Source organism: Eurosta solidaginis, chromosome 1 (assembly GCF_040869045.1).
Source record: "Eurosta solidaginis isolate ZX-2024a chromosome 1, ASM4086904v1, whole genome shotgun sequence".
Classification (NCBI taxonomy): domain Eukaryota; kingdom Metazoa; phylum Arthropoda; class Insecta; order Diptera; family Tephritidae; genus Eurosta; species Eurosta solidaginis.
Genome location: NC_090319.1, coordinates 137784619 through 137807809, shown reverse-complemented (window position 1 = coordinate 137807809; position 23191 = coordinate 137784619). Strand labels below are relative to the sequence as shown.

At 40.9% G+C, this 23191-nt stretch overlaps 1 protein-coding gene across 6 annotated transcripts in view; it reads left to right on the top strand.

Moving 5' to 3' along the window:
• Positions 1 to 23191, top strand: part of Arp1 (Actin-related protein 1) — a 482639-nt gene that overhangs the window by 152570 nt on the left and 306878 nt on the right. For 3 of the 6 annotated variants that reach the window (XM_067759866.1, XM_067759868.1, XM_067759871.1), the window contains 4 exons: positions 3961 to 4025; positions 9214 to 9388; positions 9449 to 9600; positions 9664 to 9973. In XM_067759866.1, the coding sequence (XP_067615967.1) occupies positions 3961 to 4025; positions 9214 to 9388; positions 9449 to 9600; positions 9664 to 9973 (702 nt within the window). Of the gene's footprint in view, positions 1 to 3960; positions 4026 to 9194; positions 9389 to 9448; positions 9601 to 9663; positions 9974 to 23191 lie in introns of all 6 variants that reach the window. The other 3 variants (XM_067759867.1, XM_067759870.1, XM_067759869.1) reach the window with 2 other exon arrangements.

Sequence of the window (23191 nt, the reverse complement as noted above, 5' to 3'; positions counted from 1 at the left end):
GAGCATATTGATAGGTTTTATCTTTCAAATCTATCCGAACTAAAAGAAAAATAATGCGAATAAAAAAGGATAATGGTAGCTTTTCTATAGCAGTAGATGGCTGGTCTGACAACTCGTATATTAAATATGTTAACGTAATTCTAACCCTAATTTTGATACTTAATTAAAGTCATATGAATCAATTACCCTAGGATTGGAGGAGATAAAAACGAAAGTTACCGCAAATAACTTAAAGAAAATAATTTACAAAAAGCTTGAGGATTTTTTTTATGCTTCGATAATGACATTGTGGCATCGACACACGACGGGGCTGCAGTTATCAAGAAATATGGTGAAAATATTGATGCGGAATATCAGCTTTCTTTCAATCATGCCATTCACCTTTGTGTTGTTGACAGAAAATCTTCAAAAATTTTATAACGCATTGCTGCCTGTAATTCCTACTAGCACATAGAGTGAAAGAGCATTTTCTGTCTCAAGTTTCATAAAGACAAAAGAAAAGAATACATCGACCCCGAAACATTTAAACTGTCTTTTATTTTTGAAAGATTACTTTAATCGCAATAAGCAAAGACTTCACATATGAGGACTTTTTGATACCATAAACGATTTACCTATAGGTTTGCTAAATTTTATTTTTAGCTGAACGGAAATTTTATTATTTTGGGCAAGTACTAAAAGACCGGCTTATCCGGTTTTCCCCGAGTTTGAGAACATAAAACCGGTTTTTTCTAATTAACATTTTTCGAATAATCGGAAAACTGGTTTTTGAAAAAAGTCGAATATTCGAACACCCTAGTTGCCAGCCACATAAAGGCATGTTAGAGGGTCAACATAATTTTACGAAATAACACAATTGTTAAAGCATTCGCCACCCAATCAAAATTCATTTTAAAATAAAAATTTTATTAAAATTAAAACTAAAAATAACAAAATAAATCCAATCTGGCACGGAGACCCGTCCTCTTCGTCTGGATATAACCTTAAATCTCATAAAGTTAAAATCTGGAACGGAGACTTGACGTCTTTGTCCAAATGGAAAATAATCTTACAATCGTCGAAATCTGGAACGGAGACCTGTCCTCTTCGTCCACACTACGAAAAACTCGAAATCCAAACGAGGTTTATACTAATAAAGTGCGCTGAATTGTAACCCGTTCTTGTTTTCAGCTTTAATATGTTGCTTCTTTTCTTCCTACAGCGGCCTCTATTATGAATCAAGTACGGGCGTGATCAGCCAATACATATTTGTTCAAAATAAACAAAAAATGATATCTAGTTTTTAAGTACTACATGTGCGTGACAAAAAAAAAAAAAAAAAATTGGGTCCATTTCATCATATATATCTCAAGAACGAATTGAGCAATTCTAAAACGGTTTGAAGCTTTTAAAAGGTAATAAAATTTTCTATAAACTGTGCATACAACTTTTTGCTAGGCCCTGCAGATTCTTCGGATTATTAATACTGATTGGTAGCGTATTAGCAGTCGACCCATCAACTAGACTATTACCATTCAAAATGCAGACAAATCAAAATAAAGCCAAATCCAAATACGGACAAATAAAAATTTAGACAAATCAAAATACAGACAAACCAAAATTTAGACAAATCAAAATACAGACAAATACAAACAAACCAAAAAAACTGTATCTTGTTGATCCCAAAATCTGATCCTTCTATTAAGAACACGGCCGCGGTTCACAAAAATAATCCTTAGCCGATCCATTATCGGCTACGCGATCCCCAGTATTTCTACCCAATACACCTTTCCGCTTAGGCGGCCTTCGGACGCGATTCAAAAAACTAACCCTTAGCCGATCCAACACCGGCTACGCTATCCCCAGTATTTCTGCCCAGAACATCTTTCGGTGTAGGCGGCCTTCGGCCGCGCTTCAAAAAAATAACCCCCAGCCGATCCAACACCGGCTACGCGATGCCCAGTATTTCTGCCCAGAACACCTTTCCGCGTAGGCGGCTTTCGGCCGCTCTTCAAAAAAATAACCCTTAGCCGATCCAACACCGGCTACGCGATGCACAGTATTTCTGCCCAGAACACCTTTCCGTGTAGGCGGCCTTCGGCCGCGCTTCAAAACAATAACCCTTAGCCGATCCGACACCGACTACGCGATCCCCAGTATTTATGCCCAGAACACCTTTCCGCGTAGGCGGCCTTCAGCCGCGTTTAAAAAAAATAACCCTTAGCCCATCCAACACCGGCTACGCGATCCACAGTATTTCTGCCCAGAACAACTTTCCGCGTAGGCGGCCTTCGGCCGCGCTTCAAAAAAAATAACCCTTAGCCGATCCAACACCGGCTACGCGATCCCCAGTATTTCTGCCCAGAACACCTTTCTGCGTAGACGGCCTTCGGCCGCGCTTCAAAAAAATTATCCTTAGCCAATCCTTACATAGGTTTATCCTTATTTATGAAGATACAAAATATTAATTTAAATAAAAATCCATAGTCATTTAAAGTATGTACTTATTTAAGAAATCGCATTTATTTTTGAACGGAGAGTCTAGGAATTTCCTTATAATGATTAGTCTGTATTTTAGTTTGTCAAAATTTTAATTTGTCTGCATTTAGATGTGTCTATTTTTCGATCTGCCTTAATTTTGGTTTGTCTGTATTATGATTTTTCTGTATTTTGACTTGTCGGAAATTTTGAATTTTGTCTATATTTTGGTGTGTCTGTATCTTGATTTTCGACATTGTGAGTGTCTTCCAGGAAAAACATGTAGTAAATTGGTCAGAAGTTACCATTTTCCAACGAATGCTTACATATGTAGCATTTTCCTTTTTCATACTACATGACCCGATTATCCTGAAACATTCGGTTCGGAACGCAAGCTATTTTTTTTAAACAAATATTGTTGCATTCCATATTAAAAGCTTGGTTGGAGTGGAGTCTCCATGAACAAATTTTTTTCCAAGCCCCTGCACTCGTGCTTTGAATAGAAAAATTGGATGAAAACGAAATAAACATTTTGACAGTTGCATCATTAACGACGTTTCAACGCGCGTTATTTGAAAGTGACGCCAGCGCCAAAACGACGCAAAATACGAATGCGTTTGGGGCTTTGCATCTTCCGTACTCTTTATTTACTTCACCTGAATATTTTACAATAAAATCATGCATCAATCCTTTGTGCGTGGCAAATTTTTGAATTTTTTGTTCTATAAAATGTGCTTTTTGTTTGATGCTCTGCGCTAAATTTAGAGTCATATCGAAAGAAAGTTACTTGCATAAGTGTTCGATTATCTGATATACATATGTATGTCGTCTAGAAGATTCCACATTTCTTTTCTTTCTACGCCTTTAACGCTTTCCAGATTTAATGAACAAAGCAATTGAGAAACTCCAGCTGCAGAACGCCAGCTATTTATTTAGAATCAATCTACAATTACAATGTTTATAGTAGCTATAGTCAACGTTTATACCTAATACAAGATATATGATCATAATACCCGCCTAGGGGTAAACTTTCACAGACGAGCAAGTCTCTACTGTAATTTACCGGACATACCATTGGTTGCTTTTCACAAAACCACGTAACCGGCAAGATCAACAAAGCAGTGTTTTTTTCAATTTCTCTTCGTCCGTACTTGCGATCAATTTGTTTAAATACTTCTGGTTTTATCAGTTTGCTGTAAGGATCACGATAAAAGTCTCGAAAATTTTGACAGGCAATATAAAAGTTATCAATAGCATCCAATTTGGCATAATTAACCATAGTCAAGCCTATTTTGGGAGCAAAATTCAAAATTGACCTGCGCTGATTTCTCAAACTTTGGGACACAGTTAACAGATCTACTTCAGGCGCAACTATTGTTTTCATATTTAATTTATTGTATATAAGATTTTAATATAAAACGAATTTGATTATCTATCACAATTTTTAAAGCTAACACATTTATATTTAAAATTTTCAATTTATGATTGTCATTTTTCACGAAGGGCTCTGGTGTTATAAAAGCTGGCTTTGCTGGTGAGCACATTCCAAAGTGTAGATTTCCAAACTAGTGAGTAGTTTTTAGGACTGTGCCTTTAGTTTTTAGGGCTGTGCCTTTTTTCGATTAATAGAGTGAGTTGAAAAATAAATTTTTCTGTGAATCGATTACTTAATTAATCACAATTCTGTAAACCCAGCATTACTTGAGTAATTTTAAAACTGGGTAATCAAAAATTGCTTAAGTTGGCTGTGAAAAATAATTTTTAAAACATATAAAGTATTTATCAAACAGGCCTTACTGTAATAAATGTAACTAATTCACTTTAATATTAAATATATTTTAATTTTTGACATCATTTTTAGGTAAGCGTTGTGAGCGAAACTTTGGTGGTTTGGAGGGCGGGTTTTTAATATTTTGTTCATTGCTCAGATAGTAGAATGAGGGATGTGGATCACCAGTTGCTTTTACATCAATCTCATTTTATTTTTAATGTTTTTTTTTAATTCAGAAATTTTTCTTTTTAATAAAAGCAAATATTTTAAGGTAGGAGCAGTTTTTAAATTCATGGATGACAGATCTTTTTTTGAAGATTTTCAAGTTTGTATTCTCATTGCCAAACGTTAGTACAATAAAAAATGTATCGAAATGGAATTCTCAGATATTTTTTTGTTTTTTGAGAATGTATGCGTTTAATTCGAAAATGTAAAATTTTTTTGTGGCTGAAAACTTCACAAAATTTGAAACTGTGTTAGTGGCCCCACTTTATAGTTTTTTCAATATGAAAAAATTATTCAAGGTTCGATTCGAGCTCAAGGCCAGAACAATAATTTTTTTCTAATGAATAGCTGTATAGCTAAATGGTTAGCGCAGCGTGCCTAAAGCGTACTGATGATGAAGGCTTAGCACCCTTCGAAATGGATCTATCTGCGCAGCTATGGCAGGTTGTCTGAAAAATTTTCTACTTACTATTCCAAAAACAAAATACAATTTTTCAAATTTAGAAAAATTAAAAAATTACAATAATTATCATTAGAAAAAAAAAAGATTATTGTTCTGGCCTTGAGCTCGAATCGAACCTCGAACCATTTATCAATAGGCCGATAAAAACAAAAACAATTGTTAATATGAAAAAATAAAACTATAGTGGAGACACTGCAGGTTAAAATATGAAGTTTAATAAATTTTCACAGTTAAAGCTCTAGGTGGAGATATGATATAAAGTATATGAAATAAAAATTGGTTCCCGCTCAGCGCAGCATATAGCGAGCACCCTGTCGTCAGCCTAACGCTTTTCAAAGAAAAAACATATTTAAATATTCCGTCAAAATTAGTTTTTCTTTCACTCATAGTATGTACATACGTACTTGGCAATAAAAATCTAAATCTAGAAACTCCATGGCATGTAATTTGGAGGTTACCATGCCCAAAATATTCTATTGATTGCTCAATACTATTGAAGAATTCATGGCAAGTTCTAAATAATTCTCCGGATGTTCCGCATTCGCAATTATTTCTCACTGTGAAAATATCCCTCAGCTCCACAGTCCAAATCTACAGTCAAATTAAAAAAAAATTATGGGGATCGACAGATATTAAGGTGAGTATATATGTACTATCTACTTTTGTTTGATGGAAATTAATAAAAACAAGAGCTATTAAAGGACAAAGTTCATACTAACCATTTAATAAAATAAAAATGTCTCGAAAATACATGACCGATCTCGAAAAGACTTATGTCCCTTGATCAGTATTTTATGTTGTATAATTTGATATACATACATACTGTTGTTGTTGTTGTAGCAGTGTTTCGCCCCATCCAATAAGTGCGACAACTTACAAACTCAATATCCTCTAACGGGAGTCCAAGGAAACTTGCAGTTTCAACAGAGGTGGACCAGAGTGAGGGGCGTTTTAGAGGCGTTGCTTCCACATTGCAGTTAAAGAGAGGTTTGGTGTGATGTGGGGACACATTGCAAGCAGGGCATACATTATGTATATAGGTAAGAGTTTAACCTGTTACAGTATCCAGATCGAAGTTGAGCTAGAGTGACGCGCGTCTCCCTAAGGAGAGTGCTTTCCTCTTCTGCGAGTTCAAGGTATTTATTTTTAAGAACGGATGTCTGTTGGGATGCCCAGGTTTCAAGGTATTCAACAGAAACTGTTTGTTCAGCATTTCATCTTGTTGTTGTTGTTGTTGTAGCGATAAGGATACTTCGCGAAGGCCCTGATGGTCCTTGGCCGGATGCAGATCCTGTACGTTCCGGTAGCAAGCACCCTTCAAGTACTAACCCGACCATCTCGGAACCGATTTGTATGACCACATGAAACCTTCTAGGCCATACTGCCCTCCCATGCCCTAGATCAATGAGGAACTTGGGGTCGCCAGAGCCTGGAAGGATTCGCCACGGGTAGGTGAGGTTGACAATTGTGTTGGAGAAGCTATATATTGCGCTGGAAATCGCTTGAAGAGGTTACGCTACACAAACCCTTGAATCCACATTTATCCCTAATGGGGAGTACTCTCGCCTCACTGTGTAGGTGGTGCTCTGGGGACATAAGAAGACAGCCCGTAGCGACTCTGAGAGAAGTGTTTTGGCAGGCCTGTATTTTCTTCTACTGAGTTACCTTAAGGCTTGGCGACCATATCAGGGACGCCTAGCATGCAAGCGGTCGGCCAATTGCTTTGTAAGTGGTAATCAGGGTCTCTTTATCTTTACCTCAAGTGCACAGCATTTTATTGCCAAAAGTGATAGGAATTTTGTAGTTGTGCTTAGTCGGGTTTGATAGGGACTTTACGGCAGACTATAACTTACCCACACCGGCAGAGAGGTTACAACTCTTTAAGTGCTCCTGTCATTTCGCCCGCATGTGTTTATCCACAAGCTGTCTGATGCGTTAGGTTATGTCTCTTATTTGGGGGTCGCCAGCGTCGTACTATCTAATGAGGTCACGTTCTCTCGAAGGAGTTGCGGTCTGCGCTGGAAAGTATGGCCTGATTTATGAGATTCTTCCAGCGGGAATAAAACGAGCCGACGCGGATTCAGTGACTTTGCGGAAAGCACGCTCCCCATAACGGGCATAAGTCGGGTTTGGGAGGACTGCAAAGTGATTGTCTGTTTTTTTGTCTTCCCGCTTTCCCTTTTTGAAGTTTTCAGTCATGATAAATTCGGTTGATCGCTCTAGCGAAGGGAGTATGGGTAAGTTGTCGGATGGAAATGTCTGGCGAGCTATTACAGCTTCCTATCAGGGGGGTACCCGTTTATCGTGCAGTACTCCGCCTGTAGATCATAATGCCACAGACAGTGGTGGGCATTGAAATCGCCTAGAATAATGCGATTTTCGCCAGTAAGTAGTGCGCTGATGTCAGGGCAGTGTCCACTGGGGCAGCCGGTGACAGAGGGATATATGAAGATGTTGATAATTTCCTTATTTGAAATGCCTTACCGCCTCTATTTTCTTTTCTGTGGGCGTTGTACCCAGGGCAGGTCTGCAAAGCATATCTTGCCGTGAGTTTAGTCCCTTGGATCGCAGCAGTGCGGATGTTGTGCCGCAGTATTCTGAAAAGCAACGGGGAACTCGTCGTAACTGGGGGTAAGTGACAGGTGATTGCGCCTGAGTTGGGGAAGTACTGTTGTGGCCCTGGGACCGGGCGTCCTTGGGCAAACATCGGAGTACCCGTTGTTGTTGGGTTTGCGGCCTGGCAACATGGCGCGATAAAACCTGTCGTTAACATCTTGAAAAGTGGCACCGTGCAAGGCGGGAACTGCATTGGGCAGATGTCGAAAGCATATATATCCTGTGCTGGCAAACGGTGCACAAGGTGGTAGGGACTAAGAGTCTGTTTCCCTGACCTACTCGAGTGCTAGTGCCGGGAAGAGGGGGAGAAGACGGGCAGGGGCTGATGCTACTCATTGCTACCTACTCTGCTACGGAGATTGCAGTTATGGATAGGAGCGGCCGTATGAGCTGGTGGCGCCGTGGGGCGCGAGCAGCAGCGGGTACTTGTTGTGGCTTGCTGAGAAGCGGACCTGCCGCGGGTGCCACAAAAGATTTGTAAAAATTACGGGATCGACGGGTTTAAGGATCTAGTGCGGAACACCCCGTGCGATGTAGCCATTCCTTACAACTGACACACTAGCAAGCGTGTAACCGTCCTAAAAGATGATTTTCCGGCACACGCAGCAAAACCATTTCTCTGGATTGGGAACAGGTACTGGCCCGGATTGGCTTCGATACCTTCCAGGAGCCGGATCTGCTGGGAGGATGGCAATTTATGGGAGGGGCACGTATGGGATTACACTGAAATGGCAGCCCTTGGTCGGGAAAAATCCTGAGTCGCTCCGGTACATAGAACCGGCTGCCTTGGGAAGCGACACATACAAGTGTGGAATTACAGAAGGGTTTTAAATACAGGCATACTAAATATTTATAAAAAATTAAAGCAGCGGGACATCAGGATGGGCAAGACGACAGCTGTTTCGATTTTGCCTTGTAAACCTCTTCAAAGCCTTTTCTCCCGAAAGTGGGATTTGAACCCGCACTCCTAGGGTGATCGGACTGAGTGAGTGGGAGCAGTAAGAACTTTTTTCTTTTTAAATGCAGTTTGCATTTTTTGCAATTTTAAAATTTTTATTTTATTAAATGGTTGGAAAAAACTATAATCTGCGATTCGTTAGAACAGGTTTTTGCTAGCTAGCTGTTGTTGTAAAGCGGAGTTTGCTCAATTGCCAAATGTGGTCCTACTTTATGATTTTTCAATATGAAAAAATAAAACGTCAAACAAAACTACAGTGGAGGCAACGTAGGTTTAAATAGGAGATTAAATAAATCTTAAGAGCTTAAGCTCTAAGTGGAGATATAGTATTAGACTCAAAATAAAAATATTATTTTAAATGATAGGAGATTACAACCAATTTATCTGTTTAAAAAATTTTTCGGTGTAATGTATTTTGTATGAATAAAGCTAAAAATGTAACCACATAACCTTTTAAGTACGCCTACGTGAATAGCCCAAATGTTAAGCTCATAACCGTTCGATATATAAGTATAGAAAGTGCAGTATTGCTATTTATCACTTCATTCAAACTGCAATTACCTAATAAATTTGCTTTAGATTATTAAACACAAATTATCGTTGACCTATTAAATGAGTAATTTAGGTTGTTATTAATCAACATTTTGGGTAATCAATTAAACGCACAGCCCTAGTAGTCTTACACCATTGATAAATGTATCCAGTAATATTATTATATTATAGCATCGGACGGCCTAAGCATATTCGTGTTATGGCTGGAGCTCTGGAAGGAGATATTTTTGTTGGACCCAAAGCGGAAGAACATCGTGGACTATTGAGCATACGTTACCCTATGGAGCATGGTATTGTGACTGACTGGAATGATATGGAACGCATTTGGAGTTATATATATAGTAAAGTAGGAGAATTGTAGTATATGATGATCTTTTCTGTTTAACACATTAAATTTTGTATACAGGAACAACTAGCAACATTTACGGAGGATCACCCTGTTCTATTAACAGAAGCTCCATTAAATCCAAGAAAAAACCGCGAAAAGGCAGCTGAATTCTTTTTTGAAGGTATTAATGTGCCCGCGCTATTTGTTTCCATGCAAGCAGTTCTAAGCCTGTAAGTTTGTATAAATTAATTCCGATAATATATTTTAATACATCGAAATTAAATCTTCAAAAGCTATGCCACTGGTCGTGTGACGGGTGTTGTGCTCGACTCTGGTGATGGTGTAACTCATGCAGTGCCTATATATGAAGGATTCGCAATGCCCCACAGTATTATGCGCGTCGATATTGCTGGACGGGACGTAACACGCTATTTAAAAACTCTTATACGTAAGGAAGGCTTTAACTTCAGATCAACAGCGGAATTCGAAATTGTCCGATTAATTAAAGAAAAGTTATGCTACTTGGCGACTAATCCCCAAAAAGAAGAAACTGCGGAAACTGAAAAAAATTCTTTCACTTTACCCGATGGCAAAAAATTGGAGGTAATATAGAAAAGCATTTTAACTTAAATTTTGTTTTTTCATACAAATTTATATCAAATTTCTGGAATCTTTGATATTCATTCGATTGAAAGAACCGAAATTGTCCAATTACTCAAGGGCAGGACAGCGTCACTCTGGCGGCCGCATTCGCGTTTATATTTTAGGGTGGTCCTTATAAGTCATGTTTCCGTTTTTTTCCAGTCTGACCCTTTCAAACGGTAATACCAACACACAAGTATCACACATAACCAAAGTTAAGATGCCTCTATGGAGACTCAAAAAATTTAAATTATCGATTATAATATAGCCTCCGATATATAAAAATATTGGTGCTGATTGGCATTGGTTAGGTGGTATCTCACAGTGCGTTAAGTTTATGTATGTTTTAACACAGTGCGCCTTTCTAGCGTAATCTCAACAGTATCCCGTTAACCGTTTCCAATCGGGACTAAGAGACTGTAAAAAATTGGAAATTTCATTTAAACGGACCAACTTGGTACATATACACGGCCAACAAAAAGACAGCGAGGTTTTCGCACTACATGAGTGAGTGATCTGCGCTTCACAAAAATTGTAAATTATTGAACGTACATGTGTGAAAATCCTTTGGACTTCAGCCCATATTCTGACTGTGCTATAACAATTATCAGTAATCACGAGCCAGGCCTTGGCTGGTAATTTTTTGTCATATATTACGGATCAGTATTACACCCATATTCCGGTTCTCTGTGTCATGATGTAAAAAACCAGACAGGTAAAGTCTGTAATATTGATGGAGTCGCATTTGACAACACTCGCCCTCATAAATTATGTGTTGCTTCTTGACTAATCCGAAGCACTAATAACACTTGGTAATACAGGTCACCTTTTGTGGGAGGGTTCATTTGCTTTTCCTGAAAGGAAATGGAAAAGTTTTAGTCAAAGGAACTGAATGGCTGCATCATCAGGATATCACTTTGTCCACAACTATGAAATATGGAAACATACTTCTGACGTCAATGAGATGGCGGACGATCTGGAACAATGTCATGAAGTTGGAAATGAGTATCTGGGACGCTTGTAATACGAAAGCTCGGTATTGACGATATACGGTAAACCCAACATTTATTTATGTAAACCAAGCGTTGAATCAGGCTCATTAAGCAGAAAGAGGTGGCTGCTGTCAAAATATATAGCGGCAGAGGTTTTACAGCAACAACGGTTCAACAAACCAGAGCTTGTAGATTTACCTGATGGCAAAAAAAACTTTGGCTCACCAGAACATTATTTTAAACAGTTCTGGCTAGCCCTGGAAACGTTTAGCCAAACATGAAATACTCCCAGCCAAACCCCCATAGACATTCTGACTTTCTCTGTCTATCCACCTCTTCCACCTTTTCTTGCATATTACATCACTAAGTGTGTCTGGTTTAAATGCGTCATGCTCATGTGTAACAATTTTTATAGCTCATTTCCTTATGTTTCTATAATTTCTAATGAGACATTGACAATTGTATAACATATGCAAGTAATCGTCGTTTTGAGCGAACAAGTATCTGTTCCGTATATCGCTTATGAAAAAAATTTCCGATATTAGTGACGTCAAATCGAGAAATTAAAAATTTTTGATTGGTTTTCAATTTACTGTGACTTTATTATGACGTCGAAACGAATATTTTAATCGAGAAGCTCGATTGAGGAAATTTACAGTAACGTACTACTGATACGATTTAACGCATTCGCTTTTCATCCAATTAAGAAACTAACATTTGTCGCTCGTGTTAAACAACGAGAGACTTCAGCGCTACACCCAAAAAACTCCCATTTCTCTACTTGCCTTTGTAAATTGCATAGTTTCAAACGAAATATAATAATGCATTATTATAATATAATAGGAACAAAATTTTTAAAGCGGGCCACCTAAAACATTTTTTAATTGGATTACTAAAACAGCTACCTTGTTTGATATAGGATCAAATGTTAGCACTTCGTTTTAGAAAAAAACCATAGCATTACAAAAATTGCGAATTTAAAATGGACACGTTATTTTTGGTCATAACTTCTGATCAGGTAAAGATGTTTTAACCATTTTAGTTGTGAATAAAATGTAGAACTCTATATTTTAGCGCAAGCTTTCAATTTTTCAATAGAGCTACTATTTCTAGTACTTAGCCATTTTGCCTGCAAGTTTTGCGAAAAAATATTCATGGGCTCAACATTTGTTAAAAATTAAATATTGCTTATTTTGTGCAAAAATATTTTTTACATTAAAAAATTTGTAACCCATAATAACAGAGCTTTCAAAATGCCACCTAGAACAATTTGTTTTCAATCGAAATACTTCACTTGCTCTTCTCAAAAAAAAAAAAAAAAACACAAGTAAGGAAGACTAAGTTCGGGTGTAACCGAACATTACATACTCAGCTGAGAGCTTTGCAGACAAAATAAAGGAAAATCACCATTTAGCAAAATTAACCTAGGGTAACCGTGGAATGTGTTTGTATGACATGGGTTTCAAATGAAAGGTATTAAAGAGTATTTTAAAAGGGAGTGAGCCGTAGTTTTATAGGTGGACGCCATTTCAGGATATCGCCATAAAGGTGGACCAGAGGTGACTCTAGAATGTGTGTTGTACGATATGGGTATCAAATGAAAGGTGTTAATGAGTATTTTAAAAGGGAGTGAGCCTTAGTTCTATAGGTGGACGCCTAGAATGTGTTTGTACGATATGGGTATAAAATTAAAGGTATTAATGAGGGTTTTAAAAGGGAGTGGCCCTTAATTGTATATGTGAAGGCTTTTTCGAGATAATGTGGACCAGGGTGACCCAGAACATCATCTTATTTTTGTATTCTGTTGCACCATATCATTACTGGAGTTGAATGTTGACATAATTTACTTATATTCTGTAAAGATATAAAATTTTTTGTTAAAATTTTACTTTAAAAAATATTTTTTTTTTTTAAGTGGCGTGTTCGTAATCCGATTTTGCTAATTTTTACTTAGCACACATATAGTAATAGGAGTAACGTTCCTGCCAAATTACAGCATGATATCTTCAACGACTGCCAAATTACAGCTTGCAAAACTTTGAAATTACCTTCTTTTATAAGTGGGCGGTGCCACGCCCATTGTCCAAAATTTTACTAATTCTCTATTCTGCGTCATAATTTCAACCCACCTACCTAGTTTCATCGCTTTAGGCGTCTTTGGTAATGAATTATCACACTTTTTCGGTTTTTCGAAATTTTCGAAATCGAAAAAGTGGGCGTGGTTATGGTCGAATTTCGTCCATTTTAAATAGCGATCTGAGATGAGTGCCCAGGAACGTACATACCAAATTTTATCAAGATACCTCAAAATTTACTCAAGTTATCGTGTTTACGGACGGATGGACCAACGGACATGGCTAGATGAATTTCTTTTTTCGCCCAGATCATTTTGATATATAGAAGTCTATATCTATCTCGATTAGTTTATGGCGTTACGGATTACCGTTATGCGAACAAAGTTAATATACTCCGTGAGCTCTGCTCAGCTGAGTATAAAGACAAAGTGAAAAATTTAAGCGCATACATAAAAACCTGTTTCATTGCCAGCAGTGGTTGTTAGCTGATCGACAAGTACACTTTAGTTCCTCACAGTGCAGAGAGTGCTTTTGCCTAGTACGTGTGCGCTAATCTGTGTGAGACCATTAAAAATCTCCGCCCATGGGTTAGGAAAAGATCGTTACTAAATTTATACAAATTTGTTTGCAGAAAATATTTCAATGACTCCGGCTTACTTCAAGACATGGTAAAAGAAACAAAGTAATTCCATTGTCAGTTGTCGGTCGCCATATTAACAACCTGACAATTAAACAGATTGTGACATTTCGGGCTACCACTTTTTATTGGAAAAAGTCTTTTTATATATTACACCCAACATAAAATGACAAAGGCAAGGCAAAATTATTTGAATATTTTGAATTCATAAGCGAAACAGGGTCATATTGCTCTATACAATTTTTTTATTACAGAATTTACACAAGACAATGGTAACAAGGATATGTTTCTGAATTTTACTTCTTCATCAGCTAGCTTTTCGGGTGCTGAGTATTGAACTCGAAATCTACAGCATTCATACTTCATACTGGTGTTAAGGCGGATGCCACTCAGCCATATGAATGCCCCGCTGCACGCTTCGCAAATTGTCTCTAAGTATTGCCTTTTTTCTATTCCATTTATTTACCATTTGGTACATACATATGTATCCTATTCTTCTACTAGAGCTTAGTAACATTGGATGTTTAGCACTGCTTTATAAGCAATGCTTTCTTCCGCTGTTCACTGTTATATCAATATTATTATGTGTATTTAATTAGCGAGACAGGCTGTTGTTGTTGTTGTAGCAGTGCTTCGCCCCATCCAATAGGTGCGACCGATCAGAAATCATCAACATCCTCTAACGGGAGTCCAAGGAAACTTGCTGTTTCAACAGGGGTGGACCATAATGAGAGGGGTGTTAGAGGCGTTGGTTCCACATTATGTAGATGGTGTTGTGGGTACATAAGGAGACAACCCCTGGCGGTTCTGAGGCCGGTATTTTGGCAGGCCTGTATCTTCTTCTAGCGAGTAGTCTTTAGGCTTGGCGACCACGTAGGGGACGCGTAGCATGCAATCGGCAAGAGATTTAAGGATTTTATTGCGGCTTTGGATTTTCGGTACAATTGTGGCTGCATGCTCACCAAAACGTATATCCTGATCGAATGTCACATCCAAGATTTTGGGGTGTAAGACAGTCAGTAGCGTAGTGCCATTGACGTGGATGTTCAAAATGGTCGACATTTCGGACGTCCATGTTGTCAATAAGGTCGCAGATGATTTAGTCAATGTTAGGTTTCGCGAGGCGAGAAAACTGGAGAGATCAGGGAGGTAGCCGCTTATTTTGTCGCAAAGCTCATCGATCTGTGGGCCTGGCCTTTGGCCATTATTGTATAGTCATCGGCGTAGGAAACGATAGTGACTCCTTCAGGTGGCGACGGTAGCTTTGATATGTAGAAGTTAAACAAAAGTGGGGATAGGACGCCACCCTGTGGCACCCCTTGTTTCATTCTTATTGGCTTGCATGTTGCGTTTCTAAATTGCACCGATGCCTGCCGACCACCCAGATAATTTGCGGTCCACCTCTTAAGACTTGGGGGCAGGGGAGACCCTTCCAAGTCTTGCAGTAACGTGCCATGGTTGACCGTATCAAAAGCTTTTGAAAAGCTAGCGCAACGAGTACTGTTTTATTGTGGGGGTTTTGATTTAAACCGCTATTTATCTGTGTTAATGACATTTAGCGCGGTGGTTGTGTTATGTAGTTTTCTAAAGCGGTGGTCTAAAGCTTACCCACACCGGCAGAGAGGTTACAGTTCTTTAAATGCTCCTCCCATTTCGCCCGCTTGTGTTCATCGACAAGCAATCTGATGCGTTGGTTTATATACGTTATTTGGTGGTCGCCGGGGTCGTGCTGTCTTAAAAAGTCACATTCTCTCGCTAAATTTGCGGCCTCTGCCGGAAAATTAGGCCGGATTTCCGGAATTCTTCCGGCGGGAATAAAACGAGCCGAGGCGGATTCAATGACCTTGCGGAAAGCACGTTCTCCTTGGTGGGCATCAGTCGGGATAGGAAGGGCAGCAAAGCGATTGTCTGTACAGGATTTGTAGTCATCCCACTTTCCTTTTTTAAAGTTTGTGAAAGTGCGTTTTTCGGTGACGACGACCACACCGAAGATCGTGGGTTCACGAGCCGGCAAATCAGATGTCGTTCGGAGTCGGCATAAAACAATTTGTAAGAAAAATTAAAAGGAGCACGACGCAAATTGGTCTAAAATCTCTTCGGAGGTTATCGCGCCTTACATTTATTTATTTATGCTGCCGAGCACTACCAGAGAAACACCTTAAAATATTAGGGAGTAACTAAATCATAAGCAATCCTAGTGGATATTATTGTTTAACTAATAGGTGAAAATAGTATAATCCTGCATAATAAATTTTACAAAGACCTTGGATAATTTTTTTTAAATGTAGACTAATTAAAACCACAACGAAAATTCAGAATGAAAGTCGACCGATTTTAAGTTGAAAGATATTAATGTTAGGCTCAGTCCAAACTGTTGTTTTAATACAAGAATTCATTGTAAGTAACTGCGTAGCTTCAGTTTTCAGCCTAGTTCCTTGCGAAGGACAAAGCCTCACCTGGTTAATATGTACATATATGTGCCTATGTATTCACATTTGTAACAGGTGCCGTAACGTGTAGGTGATATTTAAACTTGGTTGATAGGCTATAGTCAATATGATTCACTCCAAGGGACTAGTTGGGATAGGGACGTCAACTTTAGAAAATGTCAAACCGGGAGACTTGGGTGGTGAATGATGAAGCGTGAAATTCAAAATTAACATTTCAGACGGTATTTCATAATTTAGCAAATAAAGTGATTTTTCAAACCCTTCTCATACGTGCATATATTACCAACTTAAGTATGAGCTGGGAATAATTTCAAAGTAGTATTTAAACCCCTGGAACCAACTAAAAGATTTTGCATCATTGATTTCGCTTATTCTCTCATCCAATCGGGGTATAGAATTTTTTAAAAAATCGGCACCTTTTTCTGGCAACTTGTTTTTTTTTTAACAACTTGAGGACAATATGAAAACTTGTTCCACTTGGGTAATTTTATTTGAACTCATTGTTCTTTACTAATTTCTTGAAAAAATTATGCAAAGTGAGCATTTAATTTTTTATATAACGTTTCTTTTAGTGTTTTAAATCACCCCTGAAATATTTTGGAAGCTCTCTTAATTATGAGTCCGATAAGAGTTCAAAATATGTGAGAAATATGTGCCTCTAGAAAATCTAAACCTACAATCATAAAAGACCCCTATAAAGTGGAAATTATGAGCCGTATGCCAAGAATGAATTTTTAGCAAATCAACTTCGAAACAAAATCTGAAATTTTTTCTTGGCATTTTCTTTATTCGGTTTGATTCGGTTGTAATACCGTTATGCGAACAAAATTAATATACTCTGTGAGCTCTGCTCATCTGAGTATAATTATAGCTGAGTTGGTTTCATAGGGTTTCGTAGATGGTTTATAAATGGGTTTTAATTCCATACCACATACGTTTGGAAAATATCGACCAAATTGTAGAGCAAGGGTGACGGTTTTTGGAACGATTTTTCTTTATCCTTTGCCACATAAAGGAAAATAACCATGTAGGAAAATGAACCTAGGGTAACCCTGGAATGTGTTTGTATGACATGGGTATCAAATGGAAGGTATTAAAGAGTATTTTAAAAGGCAGTGGGCCATAGTTCTATAGGTGGACGCCATTTCGGGACATCGCCATAATGGTGGACCAGGGGTGACTCTAGAATGTGTTTGTACGATATGGGTATCAAATGAAAGGTGGTAATGAGTATTTTAAAAGGGAGTGATCCTTAGTTCTATAGGTGGACGTTTTTTCGAGATATCGCCATAAAGGTGGACCAGGGGTGACTCAAGAATGTGTTTGTACGATATGGGTATCAACCGAAAGGTGTTAATGAGTATTTTAAAAGGGAGTGGGCCTTAATTCTATACGTGGACTCCTTTTCGAGATATCGCCATAAAGGTGGACCAGGGGTGACTAGAATGTGTTTGTACGATATGGGTATCAAATGAAAGGTGTTAATGTGTATTTTGAAAGGGAGTGGGCCTTAGATCTATAGGTGGACGTCTTTTCGAGATATCGCCATAAATGTGGACCTGGGGGTCAATTCACGTTCTATGAAGTGACGAAGTGAAAAAAAAAATTCATGCTCGCTGAGAAATACATTTTTTCATTTTATCACATCACTCTTTCATATTAGGCGATTCGTGTTCTTTGCAATACTCGTTGTGAAATTCTAATAACGAGCACTGTGGTGAGTGAAAAAAATGATATTTTCTGTCAAAAAAAAAAAAAAAAATTATGAATGGAAGTAGTAAATATTTTCAACTTTTCAATAAGAAAAGAAGAAAATGCCCAATATTCGCCTCTTTCTTTGAATTCTCATCTCCCTGTCGCGACTGCATCGCATTCCATCAGGATGTGATCTGCAGTCTCATCTTCGCGATGTCAGAATCGACAGCGACTACTAGACGATAGATGTACCTAGTTTATCCATGTGGCTCTTTAGCATGCAGTGACCTGTGAGTATGCCTGTTAAAATTCTAAGGCTGCTTTTTGGGAGCTTAATCATGGCTTTATATCGCTTATCCTCCTATCCTGGACTTTCGCGCCAGTGTTGTTCTCTGAGGCACGCTTCATTTTGCTTGAACTCTTCCCTTATTGTAAGTGACACTATCGGTATAATGGGCTCGGGTCCTCTTCTGTTCTCTGTATCACTTTGCCTCTTCTGCATCCCTCTTTAGCTATATTTACTAAAGTACTCCTGGCTGACTGCTCATTATGTGTAGAGGCGTTAACTAAAGCAGCACCTCTATTGCCGCCGTCGACCATGTTCGCATAGCTCCCATCCATGGATGAGTCCTATTCCCCATTCCTCTCGCGGGGAATGACTGGGGTAAAGGTTACACAGGGAGAAGTTATCGGCATACAATAGTCCGTCCTGTCAGGGATAAAGGCGAAGGCTACAGTGTCCAAAGTCAGAAAGCCCATAGCCCATATCAGTGGATCCCCTAGTAAATAATAAACAACTTTTTAAAGAATTTTGGCAATTAGTGCGTTTAATTTATTATTTGTTTCTTTTTGGGCATTTAGCATCTCTTTAGCCTCATTCTTATGGCTCTTCCTCTTCTCCATCTTTTTATATCCCTCCCTCTCATTCTCCTTCCCCTCGATCTCCCCCTCTCCCTCCGCCTCTCCTCTCCCTTTCTATTCCCTCTTCCTTCCCCTTTTCCGTTCCGTTTTTCTTCTCCTTTCCTTCCCCATCTTTTCGTTTCCTTTTTCCTTCCCCTTTTCCTTCTCTCTTTCCTTTTCGTTCTCGTTTCCTTCCCCTTTTTCTTCCCCTTCTCCTTTTCCCTTTCTTCTCCTTTACATCTCCGTCCCCCTCTCCTTCTCTTCCATATTTTTATCCCTCTCCTTCTCAGCCTCTCGTTCGCCCTTCCGATCTCTTACTCTTCTCCATTTCCCTTTCCCTATACATTTTAATTTTCGTTTCCGTTCACTTTTCCTTCTCCTATGCCTTCTTCCTCTCCCTATTCCTATGCTTTTTCTACCATTATCTGTATGCTTGTATCTATTCTTATTCGTCGGATAGGGACCATTCCCAGGAAGTGGGTTTACCTCGAGTGGTATGCATCACTACTATATATATATTGTACTAGGCTTTACCCGTGGCCTGGGTGCCTTTCATGGGGGTGTGGCGCCTTGCACTCACCGGCGTCACCCCAAATCGTCGACTCGTAGGTGTTTTTACACCCTCCCTCTCTCATGTAGGGGCGGAGCCTCGTGGTGGCACCTGGTAATGCTTCGGCGGCTAATTCGAGCGGCGACCTTTCAGACAGAAGAGGGCCGAGAGATTATCCGTTCCGAGTAGTCCGAGGGCCAGTACCTCTCATGGAGGGGGTACTGACCGGGAGGCCATCAGTGCTACTACCGCCCCTCGCTTGGCCCCCACCAGCAGGCCCTCCACCCAGCGGCAAGCGTCTGGTGGGTCGACTGCTGGGGGCCTCAGGGAGATGGGCGGGGGGGGGGGGGGGGGGGGGGGGTCGGCTATAGGGCCAAGAGCCAATCTAGGCAGGGTAGGGCTGAGGGAAAATCCAGCCCGGGTATTCCGAAGGCCGGTACCTCTCGGGGAGGGCCCACCAAACGGGAGGGCTTTTGGGGCGGCTGCCGCCCATCTCGTAGCCACCAGCATGGCTGCCACTCAGCGTCAAGCGTCTGGCGGTTTGGCTGCTGGGAGCTCCAGGGATGTGGGGTGGCCGGCTCTAGGGTCAAGGGATTAAAAAAGCCCAGTCACCAGGACAAGCGCTGCGCTGCCCTGATCCTGCGCAGAAATGCCTCCTCGCCGATAAGGGAGGGGGAAGTTTCTGCGGAGGACTGGACGAAGGCGCAGCGTGACCTTGCTTGGGCGAAACAAATGTTGCCGGACTTCAGGCTGGACTGGGTAGAGAGCTATGAAGCCTCGAAGCGGCAGCGGTCTATGGATGAATCCAACCCTACGGCACCGAAAAGGGCCAAGACGCAGCGAGGCTGGACGCGGTCTTTCGCCGATATAGCCAAGGATCGGCAGATCATTGGCCTTATAGACGAGAGCAGCGAAGATGGCAGGATACCGAAACAACAGTGGAAGTGGATTGAAGCAGCGCTCGCTAATGTGGGCGTTATGGTCAAAAAAGACAACCCTTGTTAACCGCCTTCTTATACCGATGCGGGGTGGTTCCAGGGCAATGTTAAACTAATTGCATGTGACGACGCCAGGTCGGTGAACCTTATAAAGCCGCCGTCTCGCTGATAGGCGAGGTGTGTTCGGGCGCGCGCCTCAAGGTAGTGGAGGCGTGTGATATCCCCTCACGACCAAGGGCGAGAGCCTGGGTTCCAGTGACGCCAACGGACCCAGATGATATCCTGGAGCTGCTCCAGGAGTACAACCCGGGTCTACCGACCCAAAACTGGAAGGTGGTTAACGTGGAGAAGACTGAACGGGCCACGATGCAGATAGTCCTGCTGCTCGACAGCGAAAGCGTGGAAGCGCTGAAAAGGCAGGATTTCAGGGAAGCTGCGGCTTCAGGAATATAAGCCTTAAGGTGTATAAGGCTGTCGTTGAAGCCTTTGTAAACCTTGCGTCTCGTACGGAGGTGGTTGAACTCCCAAAGCAATGCCGCAAAGCAGCATCAGCTGCACTCCTACTGCACCTGTCTTCAGGTGCGGTAGACATCGTACTAATCCAGGAGCCGTGGATCACTGGCAATAGGATCTGTGGCCTGCGGACACGAACGTGCGGTTGCGGTGACAGCGGTTAGCGTCGAAGTGCTAGGGAGGAGCTTTAAACTTGCTTCCTTCTACCTAGCGCACGATCACCAAGGGATAATTTCAGGGAATTCGTGAGAGCAGCAAATCCACGAAATGATTTCATCCTACTTGGAGGCGATGCCAATGCTCACCACGCCCAGTGGGGCAGCAATGATACAAATGACCGAGGTGAGTCTTTATTTAACTATCTTTTAGGCACTAATCTAAGTATATGTAATAGGGGAAATTACCCCACTTTCATTACGAGGAACCGCGAAGAGGTCCTTGACATAACCTTGATCACAGTCTCTTTCAGTGACCTGATCGTTTCATGGAGAGTTCTAAAGGAGCACTCCTTTTCTGACCATAGATATATAAGATTTTCTATATCACAGACACACACAAGTCCTAAGTACGTACAAAATATTAGAAGAACGAGCTGGGGCTACTATAAGAAGATAATAGGTAAAAAGCTATCTGAGGAGGTGCGAGTCGCAGAAAGCGAGGAGGAGCTAGACGTGTTTGTAAATCATTTCAGTCAAAAATGTAGGAATGCTTTAGATGGGGCTTGCTCGACTAAAAAGGGTTTGGAAACTCACAAACCACCATGGTGGTCATCCGATCTTGATAAGCTTAGGAAGTCATGTAGGGCGGCCTTTAATAAAGCAACGCATGATGGACATGTATCCTCATGGGCTGCTTATAAAACAAAATAAATATATATAAAAAAGCAATCCGAAATGGAAAGCGATCCTCCTGGAGGGATTTCTGCGGCAGGATTGAATCCACATCCGTGGCCTCACGGTTAAGGAAGGTGCTATCGAAATCTCCAACTCGGCTAAGTTACGTGCAAAAGCCGGATGGGCACTGGACGGACTCCAGCGCTGAAACCATAAACTTGCTTATGGATACACACTTCCCAGCAAGTGCGGGCGTGTCTTCAAGTATTGTCAGCGGAGAGGCACCAAATGATAAAAGGATAGATTGGGCTTTACAGACCTTCAAGCCCTATAAATCGCTGGGGCCGGATGGAATTTTTCCGGCTCAGCTACAGTATTCTGCCGAACTTATAAGGCCCTGGATAAAAGGGATGTTTATAGGTTGCCTTAGGCTCAATTAACCAGCATCGTGGAGAGAAGTCAGCGTGGTCTTTATCCCCAAGGCAGGGAAATCCTCCCAATCTAAACCAAATGATTATAGGCCTATAAGCGTATCTTCTTTTCTGCTTAAAACACTCGAAAGACTCCTAGAGGACTACATCATGAGGAGGATTGAGCCGTCGCTTCTTTCGCAAGCTCAACATGCCTGTACTAAGGGCAGGTCAACTGACACGGCCTTTCACTCACTGGTATCCATTATCGAAAGGTCACTAGACCTCAAGGAATACACATTGGTGATATTTCTAGATATAGCGGGTGCCTTCAACAATGTTCTGCCGGAGCCCATCACCGCGGTGACCGATCTGGGGGTCGACGCGTGCTTGGTAGAGTTTATATACAATCTGTTTATGCGTAGGCAGATTAAAACTGAGCTATGTGGATGCGTGATCCGCAGACCGGCCGGCAGAGGCACTCCGCAGGGAGGTGTTCTCTCCGCTATTTTGGGTGGTTACCGTCAACCAACTACTACGCCTCATGGAATCAGAAGGTCACCAAGTGATCGCGTATGCAGATGAAATCTCCGTCACCATGCGGGGGAAATTTCCGCAAACTCTTTGCAACCTAATGGAAGGGGCACTATCCGAAATTTCGCACTGGGCCACAGCCACAGGGTTGGAAGTCAACCCAGATAAAACCGAGCTTGTCCTCTTCACGAGGAGGTACAAAGTACCAAATCTAACACCGCCAGGAATTGGGGTACGTTTTTAGCGTTTAGCGATCGAGTCAAGTATTTGGGACTCATTCTGGATAGGAAGCTATTATGGAGTGACCATATAGTGGAGCGTTGCAAGAAGGCAGCAGCAGCGCTGTTCACCTGCAAGAGGGCAATTGGCACCTCCTGGGGATTCTCCCCTAACGTGGCCTACAGGATTTATACAGCCATTGTGCGCCCGATTCTTCTTTATGGTGCCTTGGTCTGGTGGCCTGCACTAGCTAAAACTACCTATCTTAAAATGCTTTAAAAGGTGCAACGGAGTTCGGAGCTCAGCATCACCGGAGCTCTCGGCTCCACTCCATCTGAAGCACTCAACACAATGCTATACCTTCCACCTCTTGACCTGGTGGCGAAGAAAATAGCGGGCATCGCCGCTCTACGCATAAGGGAAACAGGTCTAT